General features: G+C 32.3%; 1 protein-coding gene across 2 annotated transcripts in view; it reads right to left on the bottom strand.

The window, feature by feature from the left end:
* Positions 1 to 17,008, bottom strand: part of LOC111712991 (uncharacterized) — a 19,513-nt gene extending 2,505 nt beyond the window's left edge. The window contains exons 1-19 of one of the 2 annotated variants that reach the window (XM_023487762.1): positions 16,853 to 17,008; positions 13,508 to 13,596; positions 12,362 to 13,062; positions 12,142 to 12,178; positions 11,922 to 11,994; positions 10,839 to 10,938; positions 9,741 to 10,059; positions 9,308 to 9,375; positions 8,514 to 8,645; positions 6,958 to 7,025; positions 6,700 to 6,905; positions 6,396 to 6,453; positions 5,531 to 5,612; positions 4,873 to 4,937; positions 3,455 to 3,560; positions 2,526 to 2,616; positions 2,400 to 2,456; positions 1,086 to 1,531; positions 402 to 634 (exon numbers count right to left, since the gene is read on the bottom strand). In XM_023487762.1, the coding sequence (XP_023343530.1) occupies positions 402 to 634; positions 1,086 to 1,531; positions 2,400 to 2,456; positions 2,526 to 2,616; positions 3,455 to 3,560; positions 4,873 to 4,937; positions 5,531 to 5,612; positions 6,396 to 6,453; positions 6,700 to 6,905; positions 6,958 to 7,025; positions 8,514 to 8,645; positions 9,308 to 9,375; positions 9,741 to 10,059; positions 10,839 to 10,938; positions 11,922 to 11,994; positions 12,142 to 12,178; positions 12,362 to 13,062; positions 13,508 to 13,596; positions 16,853 to 16,951 (3,030 nt within the window). In that variant the 5' untranslated portion in view covers positions 16,952 to 17,008. The remainder of the gene's footprint in view (positions 1 to 401; positions 635 to 1,085; positions 1,532 to 2,399; positions 2,457 to 2,525; positions 2,617 to 3,454; positions 3,561 to 4,872; positions 4,938 to 5,530; positions 5,613 to 6,395; positions 6,454 to 6,699; positions 6,906 to 6,957; positions 7,026 to 8,513; positions 8,646 to 9,307; positions 9,376 to 9,740; positions 10,060 to 10,838; positions 10,939 to 11,921; positions 11,995 to 12,141; positions 12,179 to 12,361; positions 13,063 to 13,507; positions 13,597 to 16,852) is intronic. The other variant, XM_023487763.1, reaches the window with a different exon arrangement.
* Between the last annotated feature and the right edge of the window lie 378 nt (positions 17,009 to 17,386).

The following is a 17,386-nucleotide window of genomic DNA, read 5'->3' as shown; positions in this document are numbered from 1 at the left end:
TCTATCCAACCCCGTCTATCCAACCCCGTCTATCCAACCCCGTCTCTCCAACCCCGTCTATCCAACCCCGTCTATCCAACCCGTCTATCTAACCTCGTCTATCCAACCCCGTCTCTCCAACCCCGTCTATCCAACCCGTCTATCCAACCCCGTCTATCCAACCCCGTCTATCCAACCCCGTCTCTCCAACCCCGTCTATCCGCGTTCTTGAATTCATTGATCGTCACAAACTCTTGAGCAACCCGGGAGGTTTTTATGCGTTCTTTGATTTTTATCTATAAACAACGATTAAACCAGATTGTTCTTTGTTAACGACGTACGGCCCTTGAATAATGCTGACAATGTTAATACAATTTTTAAATTCCAAAAATATATTTTAGACGAACATAAAAAGTTATTACCGAGTTTATCGCGGTAGGCACGTCATCTGAACTAGGAATCAACCGTGTGTTGGACTCAACCAAAACTGGGTTCAACTTGGTCTCAGAATCAGCTAAAACTGGACTTAAGCTTATATTAGATTTCTCTAACCCAATGCTTAAGCTGGACTCAGGTTTTTCTGAATATAAATGCGTCTCCTGTAAAAATGGAGGCGGGCTTGTTCCGATATTTTCTAATCCAGAAACCTCATATTCTAGAAATAATCAATGTTAAATGATATAACAAGTATAATGATCTAATTATAAACAGATGCAATGAGGGTTGATGAGCCCTGGCACCAAATTTAATTAATAGCGAAAAAAAGTCTGGCCCAGAAACTATTTTAAACTATTTGAAGCAGGATCCCAATCATAAGTCTTTCACTCTGTTCGAGACAAGAAGTGTCAAATTGGATCCTCCTTTAATAAAGTTATAAATTGCGGATGTGACCCTTCATTAAAAAAAAGTAGTGTGGCAGGTCTGATTCAAAACGGTACCCTTGATCCAGACAGCGGAGAAATCATTTTTTTTGAATATATATATTTCTAGAAATGAGAGAAGATAAATTGTCCCGGTTTTTCTGTAACTCCTGGAAACTAAATAAAGTATTCTTAAGTTCAATGGAGGGCCACATGAAATTTCTTTACACTTTAAAGTTTTTAAACCTTGGAAAAGCTGTTCTTCAAGTTCTTCATCAAAGATATCCGTAGAATCTTCAATTTCGTCATCAAACATATCTGTAGAATCTTTAGGATCATCAGCAAACATGTCCGTAGAATCTTTAGGATCATCAGCAAACATGTCCGTAGAATCTTTAGGAACATCAGCAAACATGTCCGTAGAATCTTTAGGATCATCAGCAAACATGTCCGTAGAATCTTTAGGATCTTCAACAAACATGTCCGTAGAATCTTTAGGATCATCAGCAAACATGTCCGTAGAATCTTTAGGATCATCAGCAAACATGTCCGTAGAATCTTTAGGATCATCAGCAAACATGTCTGTAGAATCTTTAGGATCATCAGCAAACATGTCCGTAGAATCTTTAGGAACATCAGCAAACATGTCCGTAGAATCATCAAATGTATTTACCTCGTTCTCAGTTGTATTTCTAAATAAACCATTTTTAAAATACTAGGCTTTTTGCGGATTTTTAAAAAAAAAAATTCGCGGATTTTCAAGAATTTCAATTTTTTTACAAAATTAAAAACCTTTGAAACACATTTTTTAAAATTTGTTATCATATATAAACTTTCCCTGTGGTCACGTGATGTCCCATACAAAATTTGGGCCCGATCGGTTCAGCCGTTTTGACGTTTATTGGATACAAACAAACAGACGCCCACCAATACAGACAAGCCACATCTATATATAAATTTGGCTTGTCTGTTTGGGTGTCTGTCTGTTTGTATCCAATTTGTGGGACATCTAGGGACCCCAGGGAAGGTTTATGAATGATTGAAGTTTTAAATATTTGTCTCAATCAAAATTTGATCGTCATTAAATTTTTTAAAATTTTGAAAATCCACGAAATTTTTTGTGAAAATCCGCGAATTATTTTAGTTTTGTTTTACGATGTACACAAAGAGAACATGTTCACAATTAATTTAGAAGATGGGCGCGAAGCGCCCTCTAAGGCTAGTTTATATATAGATCTATACAATATAAATACAAACTTTTGTGTGGAGTATCCTTAACCTTAAACGCTTGATCTTGATATCCAAATTGGGCACTTTTAAATTTAAAGATCAATGCCTGCTCCCTTGATTTAAGTTATCCCTGCAAGGAATGACCACCATGAAACATTGAAAAGGAAATAAATCAATCTGTAGGTTCGCATATTGATGGAGACCAATGTTTGATCCGAGATTCACGTCACAAACATCTGGGCATATTTTTTTTACAAAAAACTAATTTTATAATAAAAGGAAAACCCAACTTCTTTCAACTGTTTTTCCTTCTAACACTGAACAGTTTACCTTATGATATTTAATATATCTTCAATATTTTTCGGCCGCAGCATTTTCTCCTTCATTCTGAAAAAATACTTTATTGTAAAAGAAAATGATTCCATTAACTTAATATTTTAATAAATCAATTTTTACCTCGTAAAGAGCTCTAAACTTGCATTTTCTGATTCTTGGTCGATATCTTCAATCATGTTTAGTATATCCATTTCATCCATATCCATAGAATCTAGAAAATATCCATTTCATCCATTTCCATATCCATCCTATATAGAAAATATTCATTTCATCCATATCCATAGAATTTAGAAAATATCCATTTCATCCATATCCATAAATCTAGAAAATATCCATTTCATTCATATCCATAGAATCTAGAAAATATCCATTTCATCCATATCCATAGAATCTAGAAAATATCCATTTCATCCATATCCATAAAATCTAGAAAATATCCATTTCATCAATATCCATAGAATCTAGAAAATATCCATTTCATCCATATCCATAGAATCTAGAAAATTTCCATTTCATCAATATCCATCCTTTCTAGAAAATATTCATTTCATCCATATCCATAGAATCTAGAAAATATCAATTTCATCCATATCCATAGAATCTAGAAAATATCCATTTCATCCATATCCATATAATCTAGAAAATATCCATGCATGAACATGATATCTAACCCATCCATATATTTTATATATATAAAGTTGTATACTCTGTTTGGGTGTTTGTTTGTTTGTATATCTGATCATAAGTCACGGACCCCTTGACCGATTTGCCTCAAGTTTTGATGGGGGAACTCGGGAGAACCATGGGAATGTTGAGTGGGTCGAATCGTAATTTACGACCAAGCGCGGGTAAACGGCTGGAGTAATTGTGAGTACTCTGAGCAATGCTTGGTTCTCAAGCTAGTTTATATAAAGAAAAGTGATTAAAAATATTAATCTTATCCAATATCCCAAACATACATATAATAGAACCAAACCAAACACTCGCCTCAAACTCTAATTTTCTAATCCTTAATTGTTTTTTTGGTAAAACAAAGTTTTGATGCTTACCCTTGACGTCGGTGTTTAATGAATCTGTTTGTTTGAGAACCTCTAGGAATATTGTATATATTTCTTCACTCATATTCATCTTCTTATTCATCGGTAGATCAGACCACTAAACAAGAAAATGCTTTTGAACGTTTATTTTATTGTAATTTTTAAAACAATTTTATCTCAACCGCACCATATTCTTCATATTATTGAAAAATTTTCTTGACACCTCCGACAAGTTCTCAAATTTACCATTTCAGATTTTTCAGATACACTATATCCTGATGTTGGGCATCCTGTCGGCTTATTCCATAGATAAAGATTTAAATGTACAGAGATGTTTTAAGGATATTCCTATTATATAGATTAACTAGGTCGGTTGTGAACATTGGCTGTTCTTATGTCATTGAGTACTTGTTGTATACATGAGTTCTGTAGAGAGAAATTTAAGTTAGTTTAGTCCTTCTCATGTCCTTCTTCAGTTCTCGTCATTATGATATATTGCTCAGTGAAATATTGTTGTTCAAAAAGTTCCATTCCCGGAGTTATTTTACACTCTATTAAAACACCAAACCACCCTACTTATCATTGAAGTACACTTTGACTGTGCAATTCTTGGTGATTTTGGGTACATAAGCTATCTATGTTTATTTATTTATCTATGGCTAATTCAGGATTTTGAATAAAAATATTTCATAATTCTTATATCTTTGCCACCCGATGCATATATCGTAGACCATTGATATTTCAAACCATGAATTCTGATTAGATCAGATAGTCAAGTTTGAAATATCAAAGATTTACACCATCAGGTTGCAACGGGATAGGGATTAGAAAATTTAAGTTTTTGGCAAAAACTTCCTTTCCTGTAAACCCTGCAAAGGCTGGGGTCTGAATTTATGTATAACTCTTATCATCGAAAATAAGTAATCTTATTCAGTTATTGGTTTCTGAAATGTCTCCTTGTTCGCAAATATTTTCTGTAGATTTACTGGAATTTTTATCGGAAAGACAACATTTGAAGAATTTAGAGAAATCTTCGAACAAATTTATAAAAATAAGTAATTCAATGGAATGATGAAAAAGACATAATTGATTTTAACATTGATTTATAGACAAATTTTCATTGAGAAATATTTTCGTGATTATACATCATTAAAAGTTTTATATATCTCAAATAAATCCTATAAAAATTCTCCACAATACTTCATTTTCACTTCAACTACCATGCATTGCCGGTCACTCCCTTTAATGAATAGAAATTTAAAGGCTCTATTGTAAAAATGAGAGGAGGGCTCCACCTCCAGCCTGTTTAGGGTTAAATTTCTTTCAGGGTTATTTCTTCTGTCAATATAACCATTTATTATAGTACTGTAAATTTTTGATGTGCTTGTTAAAATCAAAAAAAAAAACTTGGACACTGAATGTTCACTAACCTTAGTTATATTTTGTCGTACATTGTTGTTATATTTCTCCATTTTGTTTTTGTCCCCCATGTCATCTAAACACAGTTTGATAAATAGTATTGTGATATTATAGAGGACGTGAGTCAGACTCTAATAAAATGCATAAATAACTTCCAGTATATATATTTCTTATAACTTATTACTAGAGGGTTCAGAACTAGAGTCAATATTGATATCGCACGTGTAGACTGTAGAGATGATATCAGTACTAATGCCCCGTATCCGTTCTATCTCATTCTGTTGAATCTTGTGGAACTAGTTTAACGCGGCCAGGCATCGTCTTCCACAATATCTAATAAATGTGTCTGATCCGGAGTCTAGTCGTGATGGTTCATGGTTATTTAAAAATACATTATAAAACACAATTTTTTATAACACACCGCGTTTAGATGTAATTGGCTTTATTTTTCAATACAATCAGATACGATATTAAAATCTTTGGAAACCTTTTTGTTTCTTTAGTTCCGACATATTTTGTAATTGTAAGGAACCAAATAAATAATTGATTGTTTTGACTGATTTGATTGATTTGATTGATTTGATTGATTTGATTGATTTGATTGATTTGATTGATTTGATTGATTTGATTGATTTGATTGATCGATTTATAAATATGGTTCCAGTTTACCTTTCTTGCTGTAGTTTTCCATCTCGTTTTTATCCGAAATCTGATATTCTTCAATATCTTCCAATCCTTCATTTATTTCATTCTGAGAATACAACATGATTATTTAACATTTGTTTTTCTACAGCGAAACCCTTAATAACGAATACATCGGAAGAATTTATCAAATGTCGTCTTGACAATTTTTCAATGAGTTTATACTATTTTACGTAAATCTCAGTATTTGCGAAAATAAATAAATAGCCATGAATATGCGGGAACAGTTTTAAAGAGTTCCATATAATCATTTAATTATAAAAACAAATATCTGCAACATTCCATAATTAGAAAGTGAAGAATACGACATTTGATGAATTCTTTCGATGTATTCGTTATTAAGGGTTTCACTGTATGTTTTTTATCCTATAAACATTAATTATGATAAAGATGTTAGTTACTTTCCCAAATGCATTTTCCTAAGAGGCAACTACCCAAGAGTATTTTCCCAAGTGAAAACTTTCCAAATTTGCTATTTTCCAAGTGGTAACTTCCAACGTATGTCCTAGCCGCCGCTATCGACCCCTAGCATGTTTTAACCGGAGCGCTCGGCCCCCTATCCAATCCTAGCCGCAGTGATCGGCCCCCTATCCAATCCTAGCCGCAGCGCTTGGCCCTCATTGCTGCCTACGGCGCCTCAGAGAGCCTAGCCTAACCTTTGGAAGTTGCCGCTTGGAAAATTGCACATTTGGGAAGTTGTGATTTGGAAAATTGTCCCTTGAGAAAATACCTAACACCATTATTATTTACCAACGTGCAACCAAATATCTTCCTTGAAATAATGACAAGTTTGCAATTTCAGCTATATTCCTATTTAATGAAAATATTTTACCTCAGCATCTGCTCCTTCCGTTGATACCATGCGAGCAAGAAAACTCATTGGAGTCCAACTAAACAATACAAACAATAATATCATTTGATTTTATAATTCTATAAACAAATGTTATGTTTATTATTTCTGAAACTTAACAGACACCCTTTAAAAAAATCCAAAAGTTTGAAGAAAAGTACTATACGAATGATCTGATTTATTAAATCTGTTAGAACTTTGCACCATGTCTTAATTTACATTTGTTCTAGTTTTTGTTGAGAATGAACGATGCGTTAAAAAATGGTTTTAAAGTAAATTTATCAACCTGTGATGCATGCTTTGAAATTTGCCTTCAGGTTCAGGAACAGCTGATTCTTGGTGCAAAGCTAACATAGGTGCAGCTGATTCCTTGAACATATCAGCCACAGGTGCAGCTGATTCCTTGAACATATCAGTCGTCACATGTGCAGCTGATTCTCCGGATAAAAAGTTTTTCATATTATTCTCCATTGTTGTCTGTGCCATTTTCATCTAAATAGAAAAGAAAAAAGAAAAGTGACAAATGTTAAAAATAATATATTACCTTAGAATCAATAATTTCTTCCAAGGTTTGGGAAAGCGTTTCAAAAGACTCTTCCACACTCGATGGTTCTTAAAACGATATTGGTAAATCATTATGTGTAAAGACACCGGCCCCTCCCCGCCATTTATAGCATAAGGACCCACAATTAATATAATGGTAGAAAATACACAACTTTTTATTGCTCTAATTGGAATTTATCATTCAACCTCTCTAAAAGAGGGGGATTGAAATGTAAATTCTACTTATATGTTAATAAAAATAAAGAAATTGAGTTTTTGCCACAAATCCGAATTTTGTAATACCTAAATCTCAACAACCAGATGATGCAAACCTTTCATATTTCAAACTTATACTGTTTGATCCACTAGAATTCATAGTTTGAAATACCTACGGTCTACGACATTTGGTTTTTAAGAAATTGGGATTTAAAAATCCGAGTTTGTGGCAAAGACTCAATTCCTTTAAACCAAAATCAAGTTTAAAAGTTCAGATCCTATATCTATAAAGGCTTACCTTGGAGTTTACTCAAATGCTGAGCTTGTATGATAAAACTATTTCTCCGAACTTTCATTTGATGCAAAAGTTTTAAAAAGTTTGTACCAAACTGGTTAACACCGCAGTATATAAATATTGCAGATACATATCCAATCCATTGATGAGGAAATTTATTCATTTTAATAAATTGTAGCCTTTACTCGTTGTCAATGGAAATTTAAACCGCGCAGTTTAAGGGTTTATTCATCAGGCGGTATTTAATAAATCTAATAACGAAAGAAAAAATATCGTCAAGTTAATTTAACCTTTAAACCACTGAAACCCTTCAGGTAAAAATTCAAAAAAAATTCTTCAGCAACTTGACTTGACTTGACTTAAAAAGAAGCAACTCTCTAAGTATATTTAAAAATAGACTACTAAATTCTCTTTTTGAAAATTATAGGACAATGTGTTATAAACCGAATTGCTATTCATGTAAAACTAATTAGATATGTTTTAATATGCTTTGATATTTGTTGTGTACATGTCTGAAAATTACTTTAAACTCTAGTTATTCGAATTTATGTATAAACTATTTGGCATATGATAAATTCGCACCCTGATCTCTAATCGTTCTCCTTAAATCTATTTAATTGAAATATTTTGTTATTATTACTAACATTAGGTGGAAAAAATAATCAAAACAGCCAAGAGCTATTTTCCACCTAATTGCTTTATACTTGTACTGTTAATATAATCATCAATTTTGTGATTGTAAACTCTATCTGTATACAGATACATTTATTTTAGCAATAAACGTTATCTTATCTTATCTTATCTTACAAAACTATTCTTAGAAGATATGTTTTCATTCGATCTGTCTTAGACTTAGATTAAGTCAATATTGCCGATATCTGATCGCTAAGAAAGTTTAAAGTTTGTAAGGCCTAAGGGTGATGGAGCAGGGATTTATAAGTTATCCTCTGCAATCCGATTTTTAAATGTACAAAACTGTAAAGGGAGAGAAAATTAGGCCAATATGTTGTCTGAGTTCAGAATTTAAAATCCTTTTCCTTGAATACCTGAGAACGCTGATGATATTGGTGGGTTCGGAGGAAAGTAGATTGGAGTTCTTGGTTTGATAGATGGGTGTCGTCTAGGGTTGAAGTAAATAGGACTGGGTGTAGGGGTTTCTTCTCCTATAATTTCTCCGTCTTAACCCCATCTTTTTTATTAAGTAATTTCAAGGGAACCTCAGTTTATAGAGCTACTAGTCTGATTCACAACAGAACCTTGGTTTGATCAAGATGAATGTTATTTCGTTATTTACTCGCTAAAACAATTATTTTAAATTGTTATGTCTCTTATAAAATTAACTTTAATGAGGGAAATTTTCCGAATTGACCACATTTTGAGATAAAAAACTCCGATATTTTTTCTTATTGTTATTTATATAGGGTTTGTCTCGGACTCTTTAAATGTAGGGTCACTTAAAATACGTCTACAGTCACTTTAATAGGTGTAGCAAAACCTCTCTACAACATAACAATTTGAACTCATAAAACTTAATATGGGTTTACTTTGCTCAATTAACCATGAATTAGATAAGATATAATTTTGAACTTAAATGTCATCTCATTACTATTCCATCTGCTCCTATACCGTCTCCCCTGAGACAATTAGTGATCATAACAAACTGCACAGTCATGATGCATTAATTTAGTCAATTTTACAGAAAACGGTCCAAATAAAAATATACTAAACACAGAATATAAAAATATATATTTTTGCCGAAATGGTAAATCTGTTGCAAAAAAACACTGCCCAAATTTTGTTTGCTTTTCACCCTCAATGCTTTAAATTAAGATCGGTTTTCCTAAACTAGGTTTCTCGTATCCAGGTTCTCTAGAATCTGAGCTAGGTCGGGGTGGGTAGTAGAGAGAACTAAATATACAAGAGATATGGATAGAACAGAAAGAATAAATCTAAAAGGAAGTGACTAGCAGAGGATAACTAGGCCAGGAAGTATAAAAAAGTTAGAAGGAGAAACTGTTCTGCAGTCTGAAGAACTTATGTAAGATTAAAGAGCTGAGCACTCACCTTACACTTTATCCTTGCAACTTAATGGTGTAAACCTTTAATATTTATACATTAGATATTTGAACTAGCAGCATATACGTTTGAAATATCTACATCATCAAGTTTGAAGGATTAGAAAATTAGAGAAAAAAAATCTGATCTAGCTTATATCTTACTGAATTAAATATTCATTAAAAAAATTTAAGTTAGCAAGAAAATGATCTGTATACCTTGGTTCATAACTTGGTTTATAACTTGGTTTATAGCCTGCAGGTCTTCTAGAACCTCCACTATGGGTCGTTATGGGTCTTTTAGAGGAACTAACCGGTCGATTTGTGTTATTTTTTGGACGTTTACTCGGTCGCCTGGTTGAGTAACTTGGTTTCCTGTTTGAGTAACTTGGCTTCTTAGGTGAGTAACTAGGTTTCGAGGATGAGTAACTAGGTTTTTTAGGTGAGTAACTAGGTTTGGTAGATGAGTAACTCGGCGGTGTTGTTTCCAACCAATCTCCATATCCTGAGTATCCACCTCCATGTTCCTCTCCAGCATCTGAAAAATTAAAAAACATAAAAAATTCTAAAAAATACGATGTATTTATCAACACGATGAAGACGTCTTTTGATATCAATTTTAACTTTTATTAAGCTTTCAAACAGCGTGGATACACATAAACTTAAAAACAAATAGAAACTGTCAACTTTACAGCTTCTCTTTGTTTACTTGTAAACTTGTTATTTTAACAGGCTTGTTAGAAATCAAAGCTTAAATAAAAAATCGTCTTCATTGCATTGATATCAACGCCAACCGTTGATGAACGTTTATTTATCCGTTGATGAACGTTTATTTAAATTAACGCATTAATCAGATCTACTCCTCAAGTAACCGGTAGTATTAACGCAATTCAGTTTCGTTTTTTCAACTTCCGTTAGGAATTAGCATAGATTAATTAACAATAACAGATAAACATTATATGTCGTATTTTCAAAGTTTAAGGGTTTTTCGTTCACAATAACACTGAGACAAAAGCCCAAAGACGTTCCGCGCAGGCAGCGTTGTGTTAAAAGATAAAGAGAGAGCATGTGCGCAACTCCTTTGGGTCTCTGCCTCAGGGTTATTGTGAACGAAAACCCCCTAAATCTTGAAAAGACGACATCTGTTATTTTAACTTAATGTATGGGAATTAGTGTCTATTATATAGTTCTGATAAGATTGAGGTAGTTTTTCTTCTAACCTTTGTAATGTTTAAAAAGAATAGCAGAATGCAGTTCTTTACTGTTTGAGAATAAAATTTTGGAAGATTTATGTCATGTGTTGAGAAAAAGGATCACCTGAACAGTTGGGTAGAGAGGGGGCACCATACTCATCATTGGGTAGAGAGGGGGCACCATACTCATCATTGATCTCATATTCAACCGGTAGATTAGGATCCTTTGATAAACATAAAACAGTTATAAAATATACTAGCTGAATTGACCGGCGGTGCCCTTGGAATTTTAAAAACTTTAAAAATATTCGATTTTTGAAGAAAAAAGTTTCGAATTTTTTTAGTCTATGACACTCCCACGATACCCATTTGTTTCATAAACAAATTTCAGTTCATTTGATTTAGTCGTTTGGCCAGCCATAGCTGACATGTAAATATATATAAATATATGAGCAAAGTGCTTTATTATCTAGATATATATTCCACTTTTACAACGGTACTATTATGTAAACGATCATCGACGATAGAGAACTCATTGCGTTTATCTCTTAAACCCACCAAACATTTCTTGAAAATACCAAATATTCAATGGCAAATGTCTTTTCCAAAAATTCAAATAAAAATATTAATGTTCTGCAAATTTTAAGAAGGTAGATTTTAATATTTGTGAAATATAAACGGTTAAAAGATTACTGGTTGTGTATCGGACAAGCCATGCTATAAACTTTCATTATTTTGCAGACATGGCGCTAACTCATTTCAAATGTAATACAAAAGCTCACGATAGAAATAGATGATTTTTGGGATCATATTGAGAAGTATTTTTTGATTAAACGAGGCTTCAACTCACGTTTCTGATCTTGATATCTAGATATGCATAATACAGTGTTTCCCACAAAGGATGAGAATTAAATGATCACCTAAAACTCTTTGAATATTAATACCTTAAAGCTTGAATTGGGTATACTCAGCTAAAGTCTTGAATAAAAAAGGAATGTCAGCTTCATGACAAGAATTTAGTGCTAAAATGAATCAAATATCTAATCTTCTCTGAAGCCTCATCCTTTGTGAATAACCCTGTACATATTACCTGTACATATTACCTGTACATATTACCTGTACATATTACCTGTACATATAACCTGTACATATTACCTGTACATATTACCTGTACATATTACCTGTACCTATTACCTGTATATATTACCTGTCTAAAATGAAAAAATCCTGTAAAAAAATCTAGTTTTCTGAGAAACAAAGTTCTAATGAGATCCAGTTTACTAAACCAAAACTTTGACACTTTAAGGAGAAAATGTCCAGTAAATTAGTAAAAACAGGACAGCTTGACCGGACAGGATTTGAAAATGAAATTATGTATTTTAGAAATATAACTAATTGTTCTTGATTATCCAGTGTGCCAAAGTTTCCTGGCGATTGCTCCAAACAAGTTAAATCCACCATTTCCTAAACCTCAAACTGATACATTACTTTAAACAAAAATAGTAAAAACAAATTCATTTTCTTTTTGGTTCGAAGCAAGCTAAAATATTGGCTTTTTATGAGATTGAATTTTCATTACTTTCTTTAAATTTCAAAAGTCATGATTGTCACCATTTTATTTTGCATATTATGTAGTAAACAGTTTTCCTTCGTCAGTAGAATCAGGACCTTCATAATAGTTTACAGGTTTTAGATCAGGTCCATTAATATCGTTTTGAGATCCAGAAGATCCGGTTGGAGGTCCATAAGATTCTTTTGGAGGTCCATAAGAGTCGTTTGGAGGTCCATAAGATCCAGTTGGAGGTCCATAAGATCCAGTTGGAGGTCCGTAAGATCCTGTTGGAGGTTCATAAGATTCGGTTGGAGGCCCATAAGTGGGTTTTGAGGGCACATACAAAGGACCTTGGGGGTTTGTTGGAGGCCCATAGGAATCAGATGGAGGTCCGTATGAGTTTGTTGGAGGATCATAGGAGCCTGAGATTGATAAAATTGGTGCTCCATATGAACTATCTATGGAAGGTGATCTAGAATATATTTCTGGCGGCAATGTTGTGGTTACAAATTCAGATTCTTCATCAAAACTATTTGTAGCAGAATCATTAGATCGGATTGGTTTGTTTTTATCACTTGGCTTGGTTGCTTCGGAAGAATTAGAACCTGTGTCAACAGGTCCCTTGGGAACTATTGGAAACGTGATAGAAGTAGATGGTGTTGTAGATGGAGTAGTTGGAGGAGATAAAGAAGTACTATCAGGAGATGTATATGAAGTTGAAGATGTGCTAGAAGGGGGGAAATATGAAGATGAACCTGATGATTCTGATTTCCAATCATCAAGCTGATAAGAGGGCCTGATAAGTAAAATCATAAAAATTAATCCTACATTGATCCTTTCTATCCATTTTAAGTTCTTTTATGCAACTTTTAAGGGCTGCAGACCTTTTAATGAAACCAATTCCGATTTCAAATCGTCGTTATCAACAATTATCCAGGTCATTTGATATTCATCAACATGTTAAAAATATTAGAAGCATTTGAAATTCAGTTTATCACAAATGGAGTATTTAACTGGATAATATACAGCCGGGATAACAAAGTAGTCAGGGAAAAAGAGTGAAAAAAATAAGTGATTAAAGTCATGTTGATGAAGTAAAAGTCAAAAGTCATATTTTTTACATCTTTTCCAAGCTATGGTTTCTAAATGTTCTTAGTAAAAAGTCCATTTTAGAAGAGGTAGTGGGGGGGGAGGGTAAATTTTTGATAGAATATAAAAGGTTGAATGTTTTTAAAGGTTACTTGAATTTTCCATTGTTCTTGGATCTGTAGGAAACTGTGGCGGGAGCTCTATACAGTGTTCCTTCATTGTACCCAACTCCGAGTCCAGTCTAAAATAAAATAGTTTTGAGTCAACGATCCAAACTGCTAAGAAAAGGTTTTCAAGACTGCAGGATCGACTTTGAAGTATCGCAACGTCTTGGCAGTTGATTTTACCATGAATAACTCTTTTATATTTTTTAAGCCCTAGACTTTTATATATTTTTTAAGCCCTAGACTTTTATATAATTTTTAAGCCTTAGACTATTAAGCACTTGTTTATAGCTTTGGTTTTACATGAGTAAATGGCAAAATTCTCATCTCTTTTTGCAGAAGGACTTGCAACCTTAGGAACATTGTGACTTGGACAATCCCACCAACCCGGTAAATTGCATTATTTCAGTGTTTTAATAAAACTATATAAAAATGATAAATATAAAGAAATACCTACAGGTNTCTGAACCGAGAATATTTAAAATCCAATAACTATTGATTTACACTTCTACAGTTAAAGATTATTCACCTGATATTAACCTTTTTTTAAGTAGCTGTAGAGAATATCAAAATATAATTTTATATTTTAATTTTTTATTAATTTATACAATACTAGCTCGGGAACCCAGCTTTGTCTGGAGGCCGAAAAAAATCTAGACCAAAGGAAGAGCATTAACTTGGTGCAATCGAGTTTGCCCCCTATCGAAATTTAAATCAAATCGGTCAAGGAGTTCATAAGTTATGAGCAGAAATACAAACCAAGATTTTACTTTATGTACGAGTATATGTATAAAGATACAATATCACTTAGTAAACATGATATCAAGAAACTGTAACGCTTACTTAGTAGGAATAAGAATCGTGTTAACAACCATAAAAAGTCTGAAAGTTATTCATCACATTTTTAGACTGCCACGACTTTAAAGTGGTGCATGGCATTTGGTTTTACCTAACAAACTCGTTTAAATTGCAATGTGCTTGTTTTTCGTTTAAGTTTAAAACGCGCTTTGACAAAATACTGTTCATTTTGTAAAAATTATTAATCATGTAAAAAAGATTAATTATGTAAAGATTATTAATAATGTAAAATTAATTAAATATGTAAAAATGATTAATCATGTAAAAAGGTTAAATTATGTAAAAATTATAAATAATGTAAAATTAATTAAATATGTAAAAATGATTAATCATGTAAAAAAGATTAATTATGTAAAGATTATTAATAATGTAAAATTAATTGAATATGTAAAAATGATTAATCATGTAAAAAAGATAAATTATGTAAAAATTATAAATAATGTAAAATTAATCAAATATGTAAAAATGATTGAAACTGAAAATAAGCAATCTTGATTTATTAGTAATAACGAGAATACAAGTAATGAAGGAAACCCCCTCCCCTCCTCTCTAGGAATAAAAGTAATGAAGGAAACCCCTCCCCTCCTCTCTAGGAATAAAAGTAATGAAGGAAACCCCTCCCCTCCTCTCTAGGAATAAAAGTAATGAAGGAAACCCCTCCCCTCCTCTACAGGAATAAAAGTAATGAAGGAAACCCCCTCCCCTCCTCTCTAGAAATAAAAGTAATGAAGGAAACGCCCTCCCTCCTCTCTAGAAATAAAATTACTTCTCTGCATGGTTAGTTGTTTTGCGACGAATATGATGAACATGATAAAGATAATTAGTCACTCTTCAGGGGTTCTATTTATTTAACTCATAAAACCAACTTAAACCCCTTTAAAAACTTTGGTTTCAAAATAAAATATATTTAATACTTTGTTAGTTTTTAAATTTTAACCCCTCTGCTTAATAACTTTTCTTTTCTTATCTGTTAATATATGCATTTTATGAATTTAAAATACCTCTCTTTAATAACTCTTTCCAACCTTTCTAAAGATCTTAAAAATTCGGTGTTGGAACATTTCATAGAAAGACATTTCATAGATTGACATTTCATAGATTGACATTTCATAGATTGACATTTCATAGATTGACAATTCATAGATTGACATTTCATAGATTGGCATTTCATAGATTGACATTTCATAGATTGGCATTTCATAGATTGACATTTCATAGATTGACATTTCATAGATTGACATTTCATAGATTGACATTTCATAGATTGACATTTCATAGATTGATATTTCATAGATTGACATTTCATAGATTGACAATTCATAGATTGACATTTCATAGATTGGCATTTCATAGATTGACATTTCATAGATTGGCAATTCATAGATTGACATTTCATAGATTGGCATTTCATAGATTGACATTTCATAGATTGCCATTTCATAGATTGAAATTTCATAGAAAACAAAAGCTTAGATAGGACATTTCATAGATAGGACTTTTTATAGATACTACATGTCATAGACAGAGCAGATTTGTTATGGACAAGGAAGAATATTCATAGAAAAGTAATTTCAAATTTCATAGACAGAAAAGCATTTTTTTCGAAGACAATTTAAGGTTTTGGTCAATAAAAAGTGTGTCAAAATTTTAGAAAATGTAATCAGTTGAGATACATTTATTTTTGAACACGCAAGATAATTTGATATCAGTTTGAAGCGAAAATATGAATAATAGGTTTGAAGCGAAAATATTAATAGGTTTGAAGCGAAAATATGAATAATAGGTTTGAAGCGAAAATATGAATAATAGGTTTGAAGCAAAAATATGAATAATAGGTTTGAAGCGAAAATATGAATAATATGTTTGAAGCGAAAATATGAATAACAGGTGAAGTAAAAAATGTAAGAAATCGTAAAATGAACAGGTTATGTTTTATTAGAAAAGATTACTTGGAAAAAGAAAAACAATACCTTATCTATGAAACATAATCTCTCTCTATGAAATGTCCTTTCTATGAAATGTCTTATATGAAATGTCCTATATATCAAATGTCCTATCTATAAAATGTCTTATTTATTAAATGTATTTTTACTAGGCTTTTAGGGCGCTTCGCGCCCATCTTCTTTTTCAACTTTTGATTGTGGCTTTATCTGTGAGCATCTTCTCTTTGTACAGTATTAAACAAAAACAAAAGTTTGCGGATTTCATAATATTTTTTGGCGCATTTTCAAAATTTTACAAAAATAAAAACGTTTAAGCACAAATTTTAAAAATTTTGATCATTCATAAACCTTCCCTGGGGTCACATGAGGTCTTACAAAAAATTTGGGCCCGATCGGTTCAGCCGTTTTGACGTTTATTGGATACAAATAAACAGACGGACAAGCTAAATTTGTATATAGATGAAATGTCCCAACACAAGTGTTTAGGTTCGTTTCCTCTGTTTTTTTCCCGAGAATGTACCAAATCATGTACCTGAAAAGGAAGAAAGAATGCAGTACAGTACAGCACTGCATCGCTGTACACTGTTAGAAAAATGAAAAGAAGCCGCATGTTAAACAAGTCAGCTTTCATAATTAAACGTGAAAACTTTAGATCTTATTAATTGTTCAGAGTTCCATGTTTTTCATAAAGAAGTTCTATTCATACTAAGTTCCTTCTATTTCGGAAAGAATAGATTTTAAGATAAGTTATAAATAATACAGGGGTCAAAACACTTTTAGATATACACTTTTTTAAAATCTTCTGCATTTCAATTTTATGCATTATTACAAATATAAATAATGAAGGAAGGAATAATTATCCCTGCATAAATTGCCTTGACGTATTTCATGGTTGTGCCCCCTTGGTTTCACCACCCCTCCCCCTCCCCCACTCCTATTCTACCCATCTTCCTTTTCTTTATACATATATTGATTGTCACATGAAGTAGTTTACACAGTTAATTCTTTTTTTTAATCATACCTTTTCTCTGTATTTATTTGTTTTGTTATATATAAATATTTTCCT

The sequence above is a fragment of the Eurytemora carolleeae genome, unplaced genomic scaffold (genome assembly GCF_000591075.1).
Source record: "Eurytemora carolleeae unplaced genomic scaffold, Eaff_2.0 scaffold1350, whole genome shotgun sequence".
NCBI lineage: Eukaryota > Metazoa > Arthropoda > Copepoda > Calanoida > Temoridae > Eurytemora > Eurytemora carolleeae.
The sequence above is the reverse complement of the archived record's forward strand: the minus strand, read 5'-3'. Positions and strand labels throughout refer to the sequence as shown.